Source organism: Aquarana catesbeiana, linkage group LG08, assembly GCF_042186555.1.
Source record: "Aquarana catesbeiana isolate 2022-GZ linkage group LG08, ASM4218655v1, whole genome shotgun sequence".
Taxonomy (NCBI): domain Eukaryota; kingdom Metazoa; phylum Chordata; class Amphibia; order Anura; family Ranidae; genus Aquarana; species Aquarana catesbeiana.
Window position 1 is genome coordinate 284,104,708 of NC_133331.1, and position 16,175 is coordinate 284,120,882.

The 16,175-nt window shown below is 45.7% G+C and overlaps 2 protein-coding genes across 3 annotated transcripts in view; both read right to left on the bottom strand.

The window, feature by feature from the left end:
* The window catches only part of LOC141106762 (uncharacterized), a 107,492-nt gene that overhangs the window by 18,788 nt on the left and 72,529 nt on the right, over positions 1 to 16,175 (bottom strand). The window lies entirely within an intron of this gene.
* On the bottom strand, positions 863 to 15,926 carry LOC141104573 (uncharacterized). 2 transcript variants are annotated; one of them, XM_073594181.1, is made up of 9 exons: positions 15,830 to 15,926; positions 12,853 to 12,922; positions 8,713 to 9,834; positions 5,329 to 5,448; positions 4,955 to 5,125; positions 4,745 to 4,868; positions 4,531 to 4,628; positions 3,992 to 4,133; positions 863 to 1,993 (listed from the first exon to the last, which is right to left on the bottom strand). In XM_073594181.1, the coding sequence occupies exons 3-9, from the start codon at positions 9,823 to 9,825 to the stop codon at positions 1,206 to 1,208; spliced, it is 2,556 nt and encodes an 851-aa protein (XP_073450282.1). In that variant the 5' UTR covers positions 9,826 to 9,834; positions 12,853 to 12,922; positions 15,830 to 15,926; the 3' UTR covers positions 863 to 1,205. The 2 variants fall into 2 exon arrangements, with proteins under 2 accessions (XP_073450282.1, XP_073450281.1); XM_073594180.1 differs by having other exon boundaries at positions 867 to 1,993; positions 4,249 to 4,628.

The following is a 16,175-nucleotide window of genomic DNA, read 5'->3' on the forward strand; positions in this document are numbered from 1 at the left end:
TTTTTTCTGCTGACGATTTCCTGCACCATAAAAACAATCATATTGTCTGTTCAGCCGCTTGATTGTTTTTACAGGTGGCAGGAGGGGACGTTACCATAGAGAATACCGCGGACCAGATGGTCCCCGGATCTTCAGCCGCTTAACTGTTTTTACAGGCGGCAGGAAAGAACGTTACCATAGAGAATACCGCGGAACAGATGGTCCCCGGCAGTCTCTATGACCTTCGGAGGCCGGGCGCGACGTTATGACGTCACGTCTGGCCCCGGCAGTTGTAAACACTGCCGTGTGCTCGGCTGGGAAGGCTAAGATTGCTATTTTTTTTATCTCAGTCTTTCCAGGCTAGAGGAGAGATGTGGGGTCTTAAAGACCCCACATCTCTCTGCAAAGAGGACCTCATATGTTTACATTCCTTGTAATAGGAATAAAAGTGATCAAAAAAAAATTTTCTGAGGGGAAGTGTTAAAAAAAAAAAAAAAAAAAATTTAAAGCGCCCCTTCCCTCCGAACTCGCACGCAGAAGTGAACGCATATGTATGTCGCGCCCACATATGTAAACAGCGTTCAAACCACACGTGAGGTATCGCCGCGAACGTTAGAGTGAGAGAAATAATTCTAGCCCAAGTAACTCTAAACAGGTAACCTGTAAACATCTTTTAAGCGTCGCCTATGGAGATTTTTAAGTACCGAAGTTTGGCGCCATTCCACGAGCGTGTACAATTTTAAACTGTGACATGTGAAGTATCTATTTACTCGGCGTAACATCATCTTTCACATTTTACAAAAAAATTGACCTGACTTTACTGTTGTCTTGTTTTTTAAAAATTGCTGTGCAAATACCGTATGACATAAAAAGTTGCAACGACTTCCATTTTATTCCCTAGGGTCTCTGCTAAAAACACATAATGTATGGGGGTTCTGGGTAATTTTCTAGCAAAAATATGATGATTTTTCCATGTAGGAGAGGAATGCCAGAATTAGCCCGGTATGGAAGTGGTTAACTCCGGGTGGTCGAGACGAAACGTATCAGGGGGGGCCCTATTGGAATACAAGAGGGTGATTCATCCCATCAGACTTCATCTCTTCCCAAATTATCCCTTTTGCTAGGATGTTCCCCTGTATAAACTCATTCTAATCATACAAGTTGTTGTATTGAATGAACAGTTACTTTATTAGATCATCTTTTTGCGCAAAATATTTTACACGCTCTCAAACTGTAAAAAGACGATCCCGAGCATGACGTTTCTGGTGTCCCACCAGACTTCCTTTCCTAGAGAAACTTTTCCCACACTCTGAACATGAAAAAGAGTTTTCCACCCTGTGAATCCTCTGATGTCTGAGAAGTATGCTCTGCTGTGTAAAACATTTCCCGCACTCCGAACAGGAAAAGGGGCGCTCCCCAGTGTGAATCCTCTTGTGCGATTGAAGGCTTGCTTTCTCAGTGAAACGTTTCCCGCACTCCGTACAGGAAAAAGGACGCTCCCCAGTGTGACATTTTTGATGTCTGATAAGAACGCCTTTCTGAGTGAAACATTTCCCGCACTCTGAACAGGAAAAAGGGCGCTCACCTGTATGAACCCTCTGGTGTGTTAGAAGGTTTCCTTTTAGAAGGAAAGATTTCCCGCACTCTGAACATGAATAGGGACGCATAGTTGTGTTACTTTCCTCGTGTCTAACCAGTACCATGTTCCCACAAACCAAACTTGACAATGTACTCTCTCCTGTGTGAACTCCATAATTGAAAGATTCCTCGGAATTAGATGGATCCATTGTTCTTTCCGCAGTGTGGATGTCTGGAGTAACAGTATATGATTCATGAAAAGATTCCTCAGGATTAGAGGGATCCATTAATCTCTCCAAATAGTAAGGTCTGTGATATATGTTTTGAGTAATGGGATTTACTCCTGGAGAATATCGTGTGACGTCCTTATCTTCTTCAGAATAGTCTGTAGCTACAGTAAGATGTGTCTCTGTGGTATTCCAGACATAGATCCCATCTGTAGGAAAGCAATTTAATTTTTTTTTTTATAAGTATTCATCATGTCTTCCATTTAATCATATCTTTGGTCTAGCACTTAGTGGTTTCATAGAAATGGTCATCATACTGAGGATATGGATCTTTCATATGATGTTATATTGAGGAATGGAGATGGACCTTTCATATGGTGTACAGTATCTCCACCTCATTTGTTGGGAACATGAAATTATATTGAGGAATGGAGATGGGCCTTTCATATGGTGTACAGTATCTCCTCCTTATTTTTTTGGAACATAACGTTATATATAGAGGAATGGACATGGACCTTTCATATGGTGTACAGTATCTCCTCCTCATTTGTTGGGAACGTGACGTTATATTGAGGAATGGAGATGGACCTTTCATATGGTGTACAGTATCTCCTCCTCATTTGTTGGGAACATGACATTATATTGAGGAATGGAGATGGACCTTTCATATGGTGTACAGTATCTCCACCTCATTTGTTGGGAACATGACGTTATATTGAGGAATGGAGATGGACCTTTCATATGGTGTACAGTATCTCCTCCTCATTTGTTGGGAACATGACATTATATTGAGGAATGGAGATGGACCTTTCATATGGTGTACAGTATCTCCACCTCATTTGTTGGGAACATGACGTTATATTGAGGAATGGAGATGGACCTTTCATATGGTGTACAGTATCTCCACCTCATTTGTTGGGAACATGACGTTATATTGAGGAATGGAGATGGACCTTTCATATGGTGTACAGTATCTCCTCCTCATATGTTGAGAACATGACGTTATATTGAGGAATGGAGATGGACCTTTCATATGGTGTACAGTATCTCCTCCTCATTTGTTGGGAACATGACATTATATTGAGGAATGGAGATGGACCTTTCTTATGGTGTACAGTATCTCCTCCTCATTTGTTGGGAACATGACATTATATTGAGTAATGGAGATGGACCTTTCTTATGGTGTACAGTATCTCCTCCTCATTTGTTGGGAACATGACATTATATTGAGGAATGGAGATGGACCTTTCATATGGTGTACAGTATCTCCTCCTCATTTGTTGGGAACATGACGTTATATTGAGGAATGGAGATGGACCTTTCATATGGTGTAGAGTATCTCCTCCTCATTTGTTGGAAACATGACGTTATATTGAGGAATAGAGATGGACCTTTCTTATGGTGTACAGTATCTCCTCCTCATTTTTCAGGAACATTGGATGGAAGTATTGGCACAACGATGATGCTGCTGTTAGCAGTTAGGTCTCATTCATACAGGTGTACTACATCGTACCACATTAAAAATACACAATTTCTTTAAATAACACGCTTAGGTCATGAATATATTTGGTCAATGGCATCACCCAAGATCCCTGCTGTCTTCCTTATAATCTGAAACAAACCAGGCGGCAAGTTGTCATTTAGTGCCAGTAATGATATCGTCAATAAATTAATGACTTCCAGCTGCATCAGCAGGAGGTATGGGCAGGTGGGTGAACTGATCAGGTGTGGTAACTTAGTGTGCCCATTTGCTGAATTGCGAACAACCCGGGTTCAAGTAGATCTCATGGTCGACCCGAACCTGAAGCTCATTCCTATTTTGCTTGAGAGTGCTGAAAATGAGGAATAGTCCTCTACAGGCATTTTTTTTTTTCAAAAGCTAAATATATTTCTCTAAAAAATATTGAAATGTGTTTTTAATTACAAAATACAAATTGTTCCTAATCTGTGTAGGAAAAACATGGATGAACACTGATCTGGGAAGTTATCCGACTGCCAACTGGAATTAAGAAGGAACTCCTTCACTCCTATGGGAGGAAATTTGGCCAAGCCTTACATGCGTTTTGCCTTCATCTGGATCAATTGTCAGTTTTGGATTTTTATTTGATTAAAGGTGTCCTTTTCATCTATATTTAAATAAAGATACTTTATACTGATAGAAGTAAAATGCAAAGGGATTGTTTCTGCTTTTAGTATTTATTACTTACTTGTGTCTATATGTAAAGAAGATTCCTCCTGTTTACTTTTCCTTATCATCTCCTCCTCCTCCATAGACTGCTGATCTCCACTCACCAACCTCTCTTCTTCTTCCTCTTTAACCTCAATTTTGATGTCTTTCAGTTCTTCACCCTAAACCCCAAAGATGACAGAATACATTTATAAAAAGAAACAAGAAGTTACAGAGAAAAATGTTTTCATGTAGCTTAGATATCCTTTTGTGTTCTGGTTGCTCAGTCCCACCTACCTGATGATGGTGAGAGATGATGTGATGTTCCTGTGTGGAATCCCGGGAATACAGAGGATGGGGATATCTCTCTGGTGGGTCACTGAGTGGCTCCATGATAACTTCCTTGAAGGGGTCATTGTGTACTTCTGAAAACGCCTCCATCACACCAACCTCTTCATCCTCCTCCTTTATCTCTTCTTTAACCTTATGTGAGAGGTTGTGATCTTCCTGTGTGCAATCCCGAGAGTACAAAGGATGGGGACATCTCTCTGGTGGGTTCTCATTACTGGATCCACCTACCTGATGATGGTGAGGGATGGTGTGATCTTCCTGTGTGGAATCCCGGGAATACAGAGGACGGGGACATCTCTCTGGTGGGTTCCCATTACTGGATCCATCTGTAGGAAACACACACACTGACTGAATACATTGTTTCTATGTGTTTATCAGATGATGGGGGATCTAGGTGGACCCTCCGTACTGCTCTCTCCTTTACAATAAAGTCTCCTCTTACCCGGTGATGTGAGGGGCCGCTGATTCTCCATCATGACCTCCTTGTAGAGATCCTTGTGTCCTTCTAAATACTCCCACTCCTCCATGGAGAAATAGACAGTGACATCCTGACACCTTATAGGAACCTGACACACACAATGATACAGTCACCATCCAGACACATCCCTTGTCTGTTACTGGATAATGTCCCAGAATTCCCGGCACCGCTCACCTCTCCGGTCAGCAGCTCAATGATCTTGTTGGTGACTTCTAGAATCTTCTTGGCACTGGTTACCTCTGTTGTCAGGCAGTGAGGTGGAGGCACTGTGATGGGTAATGTCCTGTAAAGACAGCTGCTGGGTGCTAATGGATCACCAGATATTTTTTTCGGTACGCTATAATTCTGTGTAAAGACATAAAATAACAATTATCACTACAGACCTCCCAGAATCCTCCTCATCTCTACAATCAGGTCTGTGTTTTATTAAACAGAGAAGTCCTAAGTCATATGACCCTCCCAGAATCCTCCTCACCTCTCCGGTCAGGTCTGTGTTTTATTAATAGAGATAAGAGTGATGTCATGTGACCTCCCAGAATCCTCCTCACCTCTCCGGTCAGCAGGTAGATGATCTCCAGGGTGAGGTTCAATATCCTCTCAGTCATGTCGATTTGGTCTTTGTCCATCTTTATTATTGTAGTCATCAGATCCCTATAAGATGCTCCTGTCTATAGAAAAATGATAAACTGAGAATCATCTGGACTCTACTGGGTAGAACAAGGTCTTTTCACAGTAACTTACCATCTGCGATCAAACGCCGGTACCTCCTAGGTTTTACACTGTGTCTCACAGCTGCGTCGGAGCAGCCTCAGTTGCACACAGCCTCAACCTCCAAGGCACCCACAGCCCATCTTTAGACCATTCCACAATTTCCAGTTTCCTATACCGATTTCTCTGAGATTTCTCCAAGTGCACTGATAACACCTTGGATCTTCACCACTCCTTTGACTGCCCAATCGATCTTGGCCCTTGTTCTACTTCTGGAAGGACCTACCCACTCTCAAACCCAAAGCACATGCCATCTGCGAATGTATATCGAAACAAAAAAAAAAAAGTTTTATATGGAGACCCACCTTGCTGATTGCAGCCAGTTTTTCCTTTGTTGAGAAGCAAGATGAAACACTAAGTGCCGGTTCACACTAGACGTGTCACGACTTGCAGGTCGCCTCACCGAGGCGACCTGCACACGACTGCCGGGGCGACTTGCAAGACGACTTCTGTATAGAAGTCTATGCAAGTCGCCCCCAAAGTAGTACAGGAACCTTTCTTCTAAGTCGGAGCGACGGATTAGAACGGTTCCATTGTACAGAACGGGAGGCGACTTGTCAGGCGGCTAGGTCGCCTGACAAGTCGCCCCCGTGTGAACCGGCCCTAAGACCTTGGGTAGACTACAGGGGCCTGAACACCATCACTCAAATCAAAAATTGGTTTCCGTTGCCCCTCATCTCCAAACAAATGCCAGCATGTTTGTGCCACTCAAAGCTCCAATGCTTTCAATTTGTTATTCCCACACGCTAACGGGTGCAGTTCCAGAAGGGCCCATCGTGCTTGAATAGATAGACAACAAGCAGCAGATAGGAGGGCACACCAAAGCCACCCAATTCTAAGACTTTAAAACAGGCTTCAGTTTTTCCTTCTCCCAGACTACGTATTTCACCCACTCCAAGGTTTAATCCAGTTGGGGCCCTATTCCTCCCACTGACACCAATGATGGGGCACTATTCCTCCTACTGACACCAATGATGGGGCACTATTCCTCCCACTGACACCAATGATGGGGCACTATTCCTCCCACTGACACCAATGATGGGGCACTATTCCTCCCACTGATATCAATGATGGCAAACTATTCCTCCCACTGATACCAATGATGGGGCACTATTCCTCCCACTGACACCAATGATGGGGCACTATTCCTCCTACTGACACCAATGATGGAGCACTATTCCTCCCACTGACACCAATGATGGGGCACTATTTCTCCCACTGACACCAATGATGGGGCACTATTCCTCCTACTGACACCAATGATGGAGCACTATTCCTCCCACTGACACCAATGATGGGGCACTATTTCTCCCACTGACACCAATGATGGGCACTATTCCTTTCACTGACACCAATGATGGGGAACTATTCCTCCCACTGACACCAATGATGGGGCACTATTCCTCCCACTGATATCAATGATGGCGAACTATTCCTCCCACTGATACCAATGATGGGGCACTATTCCTCCCACTGACACAACAATGGGGCATAAGACCTCCCACTGATACAAATGATGGGACACTACTTCTCCCCTAATACCGAACATGGGGCACTATTCCGCCCACTGACGCTGGGGCATTTTTTACTCTCACTGGCCCCCCTAAAGCCTGAAGGACAGTAAACTGGCCCTTTGTTTAGAAAGTTTACAGACCCCTGGCTTAGTCTATGTCTGAGGTGAAATGCATTAAGAGGGGCATGGTCCGGGAGGAGGAAAAGCCGGAGCCTGTTTTGAAGTCTTAGAATCAAGCAGCTTCAGTGTGCACTTCTATCTTCTTGTTGTTGTCAATGAGAAACCCTACCTGCCTTTCCTTCAAATATTCTTCCTCTACAACTCTTGGACGGTAACATAGTCTACGTCTAAGCCCAGGAGTAGGTAAAACGTGTTAGAGGAGCCTGGTAGGAGGTAGGAGATAGAAAACAGAAGATAAGAATGCACATAAGCGGCCCAGTTCTAAGAATTTCAAACAAGCTTCAGCTTTTCCTCCTCCCGGACCATGCCCCTCTAACGCATTTCACCCACTCCTGACGTAGAAGAGTGGTCTGGGAAGAGGAAAAGCTGAAGCCTGTTTTGGTGATGTAGAACTGGGTAGCTTTGGTGTATTCTCCTGCTTTCTGCTTGTTGAAAATAAGAAAACCTACCTACATTTCTTTCAAACATTCTTCCTCCTCTTTAAAGCCTAGACGGTAACATTCATCCTGTAATATCTTTCTTTAAGGGCCCATCCCACCCAAATAGATAAACAAGCAAAAGATAGGAATCCAGACAGACGCTGCCTGGTTCTAAGAATTCTAAACAAGCTTCAGCTTTTCCTCCTCCCAGACCGCACCTCTCTAAGAGGGTTCACCAACCCCTACGTCTAAGGTGAAACGCGTTACAGGGGCTCAGTCCGGGAGGAGGAAAAGCTGAAGACTGTTTTGAAGTCATAGAATTGGACAGCTTCGTGTATGCTCCTACTTTCTGCTTGTTGTCAATAAGAAAAACTACCTGTATTTCTTTCAAACATTCTTCCTTCTTTTTAAAGCTTGGACAGTAACTTTAATCTTTTAATAACTTTTCCGGAGTTTCATTGACTTCAACAACAGAAGACCTTGAAGGTATCGGAACTGAACCTCCAGAATAATGAACTGGAGAAACAGGCTTCAGCTTTTCCTCCTCTTGGTCCCTCTAACACGTTCCACTCACTCCTGGGTTTAATCTACATCTAAGGTACAACGCGTTATGAGCATGGTCCGGGAGGAGGAAAAGCTAAAGCCTGTTCAGTAGTCTTAGAATCGGGCAGCTTCATTGTGCGCTGCTATCTCCTGCTTGTTGCCAATGAGAAAACCTACCTGCAATTTTTTTTTTAAATATTCTTCCTCCTCTTTAACACTTGAATTGTAATTTTCATCTTGTAATATCTTTTCCGGTGTTGCATTGGCTTTAACTTCAGAAGACCTTGAAGGTATCGAAACGGAACCTCCAATGTAATGAACTGGAGAAACAGGCTTCAGCCTTCTCTCCTCCCAGACCGCACTCCTCTAACACGCTTCACCCATTCCTGGGCTTAATCTACATCTATGGTGAATTGCGATATAGGGGCATGGTCCGGGATGAGGAGAAGCTGAAGATGGTTTTGACGTTGTAGAATTGGGCAGCTTCAATGTGCAATGAGAAAACCTACCTGTGTTTCTTTCAAATAGTCTTCCTCCTCTTTAATTCTTCGAAGGTAACTTTCATCTTGTGATATCATTTCTGGAGTTTCATTGGCTTCAACTTCAGAAGACCTTGAAGGTATTGAAACTGAACCTCCAGGATAAAGAGCTGTTCGAGTTTTTCCTTCCTCAGGGACAACCTGTTCAGTTAACATTTTCCCTTGAGATGTACTAGGTTGTTCTGGAATATCAACTTTACAAAAGGAAAACTCTAATAATAATGGCTCAACATTGCTAGATAATTGCTCATCTTTCTTGACAGGTGTGGACTTAGTCCACAACGTTAATGGAGGAAGGCTAACCAAGTCACACTGAACGGCAATGGAACTGTGATTGTTTCTAATGGACACTTGTACATTTTTATCTTTGTTGGCATACGGTCTATAAATCTGTATCGGTTTAAGTTTCTGTCCCGGAAAATGTATTGTGTTTGTACCTCTTGACATTGTGAGTTTTGTAGAGGAAAATTTTTTCTTCTTTTTTGCAGGCATTTTAAGTAAACTTTCCATCAAAACATCTGAAGTAGAAAGTTCAATTTCCTCCGCCAGCATCTGTTGCGATTCCAGATCGTTCGGTGACATTTCATCAAAAATCATCTCTGAAGATGAGGATGGTTCTGTCTCTGGTGGATCGGGAGACATCGGACCGTAAAAGTGACTTGAGGATTCAGAAATTTGAGGAGACCATGATGACTCCTCGCTCTTTATTTCCCCTTCTGATGTTTCCCTTATCAAATTCTGTCGCTTGTAATAAGTATGGTCACTAAGTTCCTCAATTGATGGTTCTAAGGCTGGCGGCATCTGAAGTGTAGGTATAGCATTGCATTTTAAACAGCGCCCTTTTCCTGTTCCTCGCACTTCATAGTCATCAGCTGTGAAATGATCCGAACAAACTCTATATTTTCCACTGACGCATTTTGCTATGTGTGGTACCAGATACTCCATCTCATAATCTTGAAAATTCATATTCTGTAGCCAAAGCCTTATTAGTTTCTCGTTCCGAGGGAAAATGTGAAGAAGTATGGTTTTCAGTTTCGTTTTTCGCCATGAAAATGTGCATCCTGGAACAAAACAGCCCGGCATCCTGGAAAACTGAAAGAAATATTTTTTTTTTTCCAAAATAAATGTTTTGTTTACTTAAATATGTATTTATTTAATAGTTCCATTATTTGGATTACAAATAAAACAAATTAGTGCCATGCAGTGCTTTACAAAAAATGATAAACTAACCACTTCCGGATCGCCCACCGTGGATTAACGTCGCTACTCTGACATTAAAAAGTTGTTATGGCAGCAGATACCCGCCATAACCCCGGTGTCCTCTCCAACAGTCCGCTTTCAGATAAAAGTGGTCTCAACGGTGGATTCACCGCAAGATCCCTTTTATCGGGGACGGGAGAAGGCCCCCCCCCTTCCGCCGCACTCTGGTGGTCTCAACCACTTACCGTAGCTGTCGGAGACGATCGGGTCCTCTCTCCTCACAGGCAGGATGCTGAGTGAGGGAAAGATGGCCCCCCACTCAGCCCCACACCATTGGATGGCGGAAGCTACATAAAACGTCACTTCCGCCCAATGGTCTTAAAGGGGAATTTTTTTTTTTTTGCAAAAACAATTACATTTAGTTTTTTTTTTTATTGCATTTTAGTGTAAATATGAGATCTGAGGTATTTTTGACCCCAGATCTCATATTTAAGAGGTCCTGTGTCCATCACTGCAGCCTCACCAGTGCAGCCTCACCTGTGTCCATCATTGCAGCCTCACCTGTGTCCATCATGCAGCCTCACCAGTGCAGCATCACCTGTGTCCATTATTACAGCCTCACCCATGTCCATTATTGCAGCCTCACCTGTGTCCATCATTCAGCCTCACCAGTGCAGCTCACCTGTGTCCATCATGCAGCCTCACCTGTGTCCATCATGCAGCCTCACCTGTGTCCATCATGCAGCCTCACCTGTGTCCATTATTGCAGTCTCACCTGTGTCCATCATACAGCCTCACCAGTGCAGCCTCACCTGTGTCCATCATGCAGCCCCACCTGTGCAGCCTCACCTGTGTCCATCATGCAGCCTCACCTGTCTCCATCATTGCAGCCTCACCTGTGCAGAGGGGGCGGCCGGATCATTATAGCGGAAGAGAGCGTGGAGGAAGAGGAGATCCGGCTTGATCACAGAGCGGGGTTTGCACGCTGTAACAGCTTACATTACAATTGCAGTCCACGCGCTGTCACACACAGCCCCACCCTCCTGACCCCGCACCTGTGACAGACAGAACGCGCCCTGGCATTGGACCGGAGTTCTGTCTGTCACAGGTGCGGGGTCAGGAGGGCGGGGCTGTGTGTGACGGCGCACAGACTGCAATTGATCAATTGGGATCTCCTCTTCCTCCACGCTCTCTTCCGCTACAATGATCCGGCCGCACTCTCTGTTCCTCCACATTCTCTCTGGGAGAACGGCTCCCATTCATCCCCCTCTGGCGGCGGTGCTCTCCCCCCCCTGCTCCCAGGCAGCCCAGCTCCTCGCCAGACGTCATTTTCCACTCGCAAAATGCGAGTAGGAAAGTGGAAAATTTGAGGCCTCGTGTATAGTTATTTGTTAGTGTAGTTATTACAAACACTCTCCCCTATAGTGATTGCACATAGGTTTTTGTTGTTTACATTATTTTTATTTATATTATTATCTGAAAGTAGTTGCTCTCTTTCTTGTTGAATTTTAATTTAGCTATTCCAGTCCTTGCCAATCCCAAAATTTTTCTCATATGTGTAAAAATCTGCATTTTTTTGCTAGAAAATTACTTAGAACCCCCCCTTGGGCCCCCTGACCCCTCGATGAGACCCTCTGTCTCCTGGCTGGGCCCCCACACTGGGAGCACTAAGCTATCCTCAGCCCTGAGTATATAACGACCCCGCACACCTGTGTACTTAGCCAGGTAGCAAGCATCTAGTGAAACCCGGACAAAGGATTGAATGTCCCACTACAGAATCTGGAGAAAGCCAAAAACACGGCTTTCTCTGCCCAGAAATAATAGTCTGGAACGTGGCACATACCCTAAATGCAAATCCTGTGTCACATTATCATATATTCTCACAGTGACAGGGCCTTTCTCTGTCACACCATGTTAAAAAAAAATATATACCGTTTTTATCGGCGTATAACACGTGCCTGCGTATAACACGCACTCCAAGTTTAGGAGGGAATTTTAAGGAAAAAAACTTTTAGGAGGGAAGTTTAAGGAAAAAAAACTTACATTAAAATGCCCATCAATGCAGCCTCATCAGTGTTCATCTGCAGCCTTGTCAGTGCAGCTTTGCCCCAGTGCAGAATTGTCAGTGCAGCTTTGCCCCAGTGCAGCCTTATCAGTGTCCATTGCAGCCTTGTCAGTGCAGCTTTGCCCCAGTGCAGAATTGTCAGTGCAGCTTTGCCCCAGTGCAGCCTTGTCAATGCAGCCATGTCAGTGCAGCCATGTCAGTGCAGCTTTGCCCCAGTGGTCAGTGCAGCCTTGCCCCAGTGGTCAGTGCAGCCTTGCCCCAGTGGTCAGTGCAGCCTTGTCCCCAGTGTCCATTACATGCTTGGACAGATCGCTTGAAAGATCGCCGCCGACATACACATAGCATGTAGTTTTAAATATGGCGCCGCAAAGTTCGGAGGGACTTGGCGGAGCTGAACGAGCGCCGCCGAGATACACATAGTCGAGTGTACTCGGCTCTTTCCGGCGCCGCTCACAGTCCCGCCCAGTCCCGCTCTATGATGGACATAACACAGGTCCAATGGCGGGACTGGGCGTGACTGTGAGCAGCGCCGGAAAGAGCCGAGAACACTCGACTATGTGTATCTCGGCGGCGCTCGTTCAGCTCCGCTGAGTCCCTCCGAACTCTGTGGCGCCATATTTAAAACTACACGCTATGTGAATGTCGGCTGCGATCGCAGCGATCGCTCCGATAGATCACAGATAGTGGGGATCGGCGTATAACATGCACCCACGATTTTCCCCTGATTTTAAGGGGGAAAAAGTGAGTCTTATACGCCGATAAATACGGTATACACATATTTTAAGAAAATTTTTAAATACTTAAAAATCAATATAAACAGATTTATTAATAGATTAATATCTTACCTTGCTGTGATGGGAGAATGCAAAGGCTAAGAAATCTTTTCTAGCGCTCCCAATCCGGACAATATCTGTGCTGTGAAAATTGTTACATAAAAAGCCAGCTTAATACATTTTAGTTGTATTAGATCCAACACCGAATTTAAAAAAAAATTGTATTTTTGTAATAAATGACTTTCCTATTTTACAAATAGGTGCATTGACCAATAGCTGTGTAATTGATATTGAAGGCTACTGTATCTCAGGTTAGCGAGCAAAGGTTGGAGGAAGTATTAGAAGTAATTAATGGTGGTGGAACCCTCCTGCCGAAGGGGCATTGAGGAGCGAATGAGGATGAGATTGAACTGTAGCAAACGGAGGTGGGGAGGTCAGGAAAGGACAGGGTGAGATTTTGTCATGGAGGTAAGTCTACAACAGTATAGGAACGTAAGGCAGAGGCAGATTTAGGATACCAGCCGGGATCAGTTCACAGCCGGGCTGTAATGTTCAGGAACATCAGGCAGAGGCAGATTCAGTATACCAGCCGGGATCAGTTCAGAGCCGGGCTGCGAGGTGCAGGAAAATCAGGCACAGGCAGAGGCAGATTCAGGATACCAGCCGGGATCAGTTCACAGCCGGGCTGCGAGGTGCAGGAACATCAGGCAGAGGCAGATTCAGGATACCAGTCGGGATCAGTTCACAGCCAGGCTGCGAGGTACAGGAACATTAGGCAGAGGCAGATTCAGGATACCAGTCAGGATCAGTTCACAGCCAGGCTGCGAGGTGCAGGAACATCAGGCAGAGGCAGATTCAGGATACCAGACGGGATCAGTTCACAGCCGGGCTGCGAGGTGCAGGAACATCAGGTAGAGGCAGATTCAGGATGCCAGCCAGGATCAGTTCACAGCCGGGCTGCGAGGTGCAGGAACATCAGGTAGAGGCAGATTCAGGATACCAACCAGGATCAGTTCACAGCCGGGCTGCGAGGTGCAGGAACATCAGGCAGAGGCAGATTCAGGATACCAGTTGGGACCAATTCACAGCCAAGCTGCGAGGTGCAGGAACATCAGGCAGAGGCAGATTCAGTATACCAGCCGGGATCAGTTCAGAGCCGGGCTGCGAGGTGCAGGAAAATCAGGCACAGGCAGAGGCAGATTCAGGATACCAGCCGGGATCAGTTCACAGCCGGGCTGCGAGGTGCAGGAACATCAGGCAGAGGCAGATTCAGGATACCAGTTGGGATCAGTTCACAGCCAGGCTGCGAGGTACAGGAACATTAGGCAGAGGCAGATTCAGGATACCAGTCGGGATCAGTTCACAGCCAGGCTGCGAGGTGCAGGAACATCAGACAGAGGCAGATTCAAGATACCAGCCGGGATCAGTTCACAGCCAGGCTACGAGGTGCAGGAACATCAGGCAGAGGCAGATTCAGGATACCAGCCGGGATCAGTTCACAGCCGGGCTGCGAGGTGCAGGAACATCAGGTAGAGGCAGATTCAGGATACCAGCCAGGATCAGTTCACAGCCGGGCTGCGAGGTGCAGGAACATCAGGTAGAGGCAGATTCAGGATACCAGCCAGGATCAGTTCACAGCCGGGCTGCGAGGTGCAGGAACATCAGGCAGAGGCAGATTCAGGATACCAGTTGGGACCAATTCACAGCCAAGCTGCGAGGTGCAGGAACATCAGGTAGAGGCAGATTCAGGATACCAGTTGGGATCAGTTTACAGCCGGGCTGCGAGGTGCAGGAACATCAGGCAGAGGCAGATTCAGAATACCAGCCGGGATCAGTTCACAGCCAGGCTGCGAGGTGCAGGAACATCAGGCAGATTCAGGATACCAGTTGGGATCAGTTCACAGCCGGGCTGCGAGGTGCAGGAACATCAGGCAGAGGCAGATTCAGGATACCAGCCGGGATCAGTTCACAGCCAGGCTGCGAGGTGCAGGAACATCAGGCAGAGGCAGATTCAGGATACCAGCTGGGATCAGTTCACAGCCGGGCAGTGAGTTGCAGGAACATCAGGCAGAGGCAGATTCAGGATACCAGCCGGGATCAGTTCACAGCCGGGCTGCGAGGTGCAGGAACATCAGGCAGAGGCAGATTCAGGATACCAGCCAGGATCAGTTCACAGCCGGGCTGGGAGGTGCAGGAACATCAGGTAGAGGCAGATTTAGGATACCAGCCGGGATCAGTTCACAGCCAGGCTGCGAGGTGCAGGAACATCAGGCAGAGGCAGATTCAGGATACCAGCTGGGATCAGTTCACAGCCGAGCAGTGAGTTGCAGGAACATCAGGCACCTCGGCAAGCCCTGTGCTATGGGAGCACCTGTGCCCATGTCAGACACACACACATAGCATGGTTCGATCCCTTTTCACATGATTTGACTGACAGTTGTAGAAGCCTATGGCTCCTGCTGCTCTCAGAGTCTCTTGTGAAATTAGGAAGAGAGAGCAGCGCTGCTGCAGATGGAACAGCACCGGGCCGGTGGAGAAGTCAGGTAATTGTTTAAGTAGGGGGGTGGGCACAAGTAGTGGGACATTTTTTACCTGCATCCTTTTCTGTTTTTATGGACCTAAACATGGAGCATTGGAGATAGCCTGATGTAAATGGACACCTGCCCACCCATAGAGCTGTTTTCTGGACCAAAACATGATTCATATGAGGTAGTCTGATGTAAATGGACACCTGGCTGCCCATAGAGCTGTCACGGGTCCAACCGGGTCCGCTGGGCACAAACTGAACAGGCCCAGATGTCAAAAAGCTGACACCCATACCATTCAGCTCCGATTTAGCAGGGGATATGTTCATGGATCCTCTGCTGAGCGGGGCGGACTGTCCTATCTCCGATTTAATGTGTCCTGTTTCTAATGCTAATGTTAGTAGTTAGTGGACGAGCACGCGTGATGATTTGTGTTTATATTGTTTGCCTATAAACAAATAATACCTAGTTATATGATGTGGCACCTTTTTTCCTATAGTAAGTATAAAATAATATCTTATTACCTCCTCTGCTGTCAGTTCCAGCAATGTCTTCTCTCTACTTCCTCAAAATTAAGGTCTCATCCAAAACTTCCTGTTTGTTCCTCTACATCACTTCCTTCTGTACCTGACATCACTTCCTGTCTGTACCTGACATCACTTCCTGTCTGTACCTGACATCACTACCTGTCTGTGACTGACATCACTTCCTGTATGCGATGTACATTTTCTGTCTGCAGAGATCACCACCTTGTGGAGAATGTAAAAACTGCCACTCGCATTATGTGTTAATATTTTGCCCATGGTCTTGTTCTTCAGGTATGTAGCACACTTTATTATACACCTGGATTTTATATCATTTAAACACAAA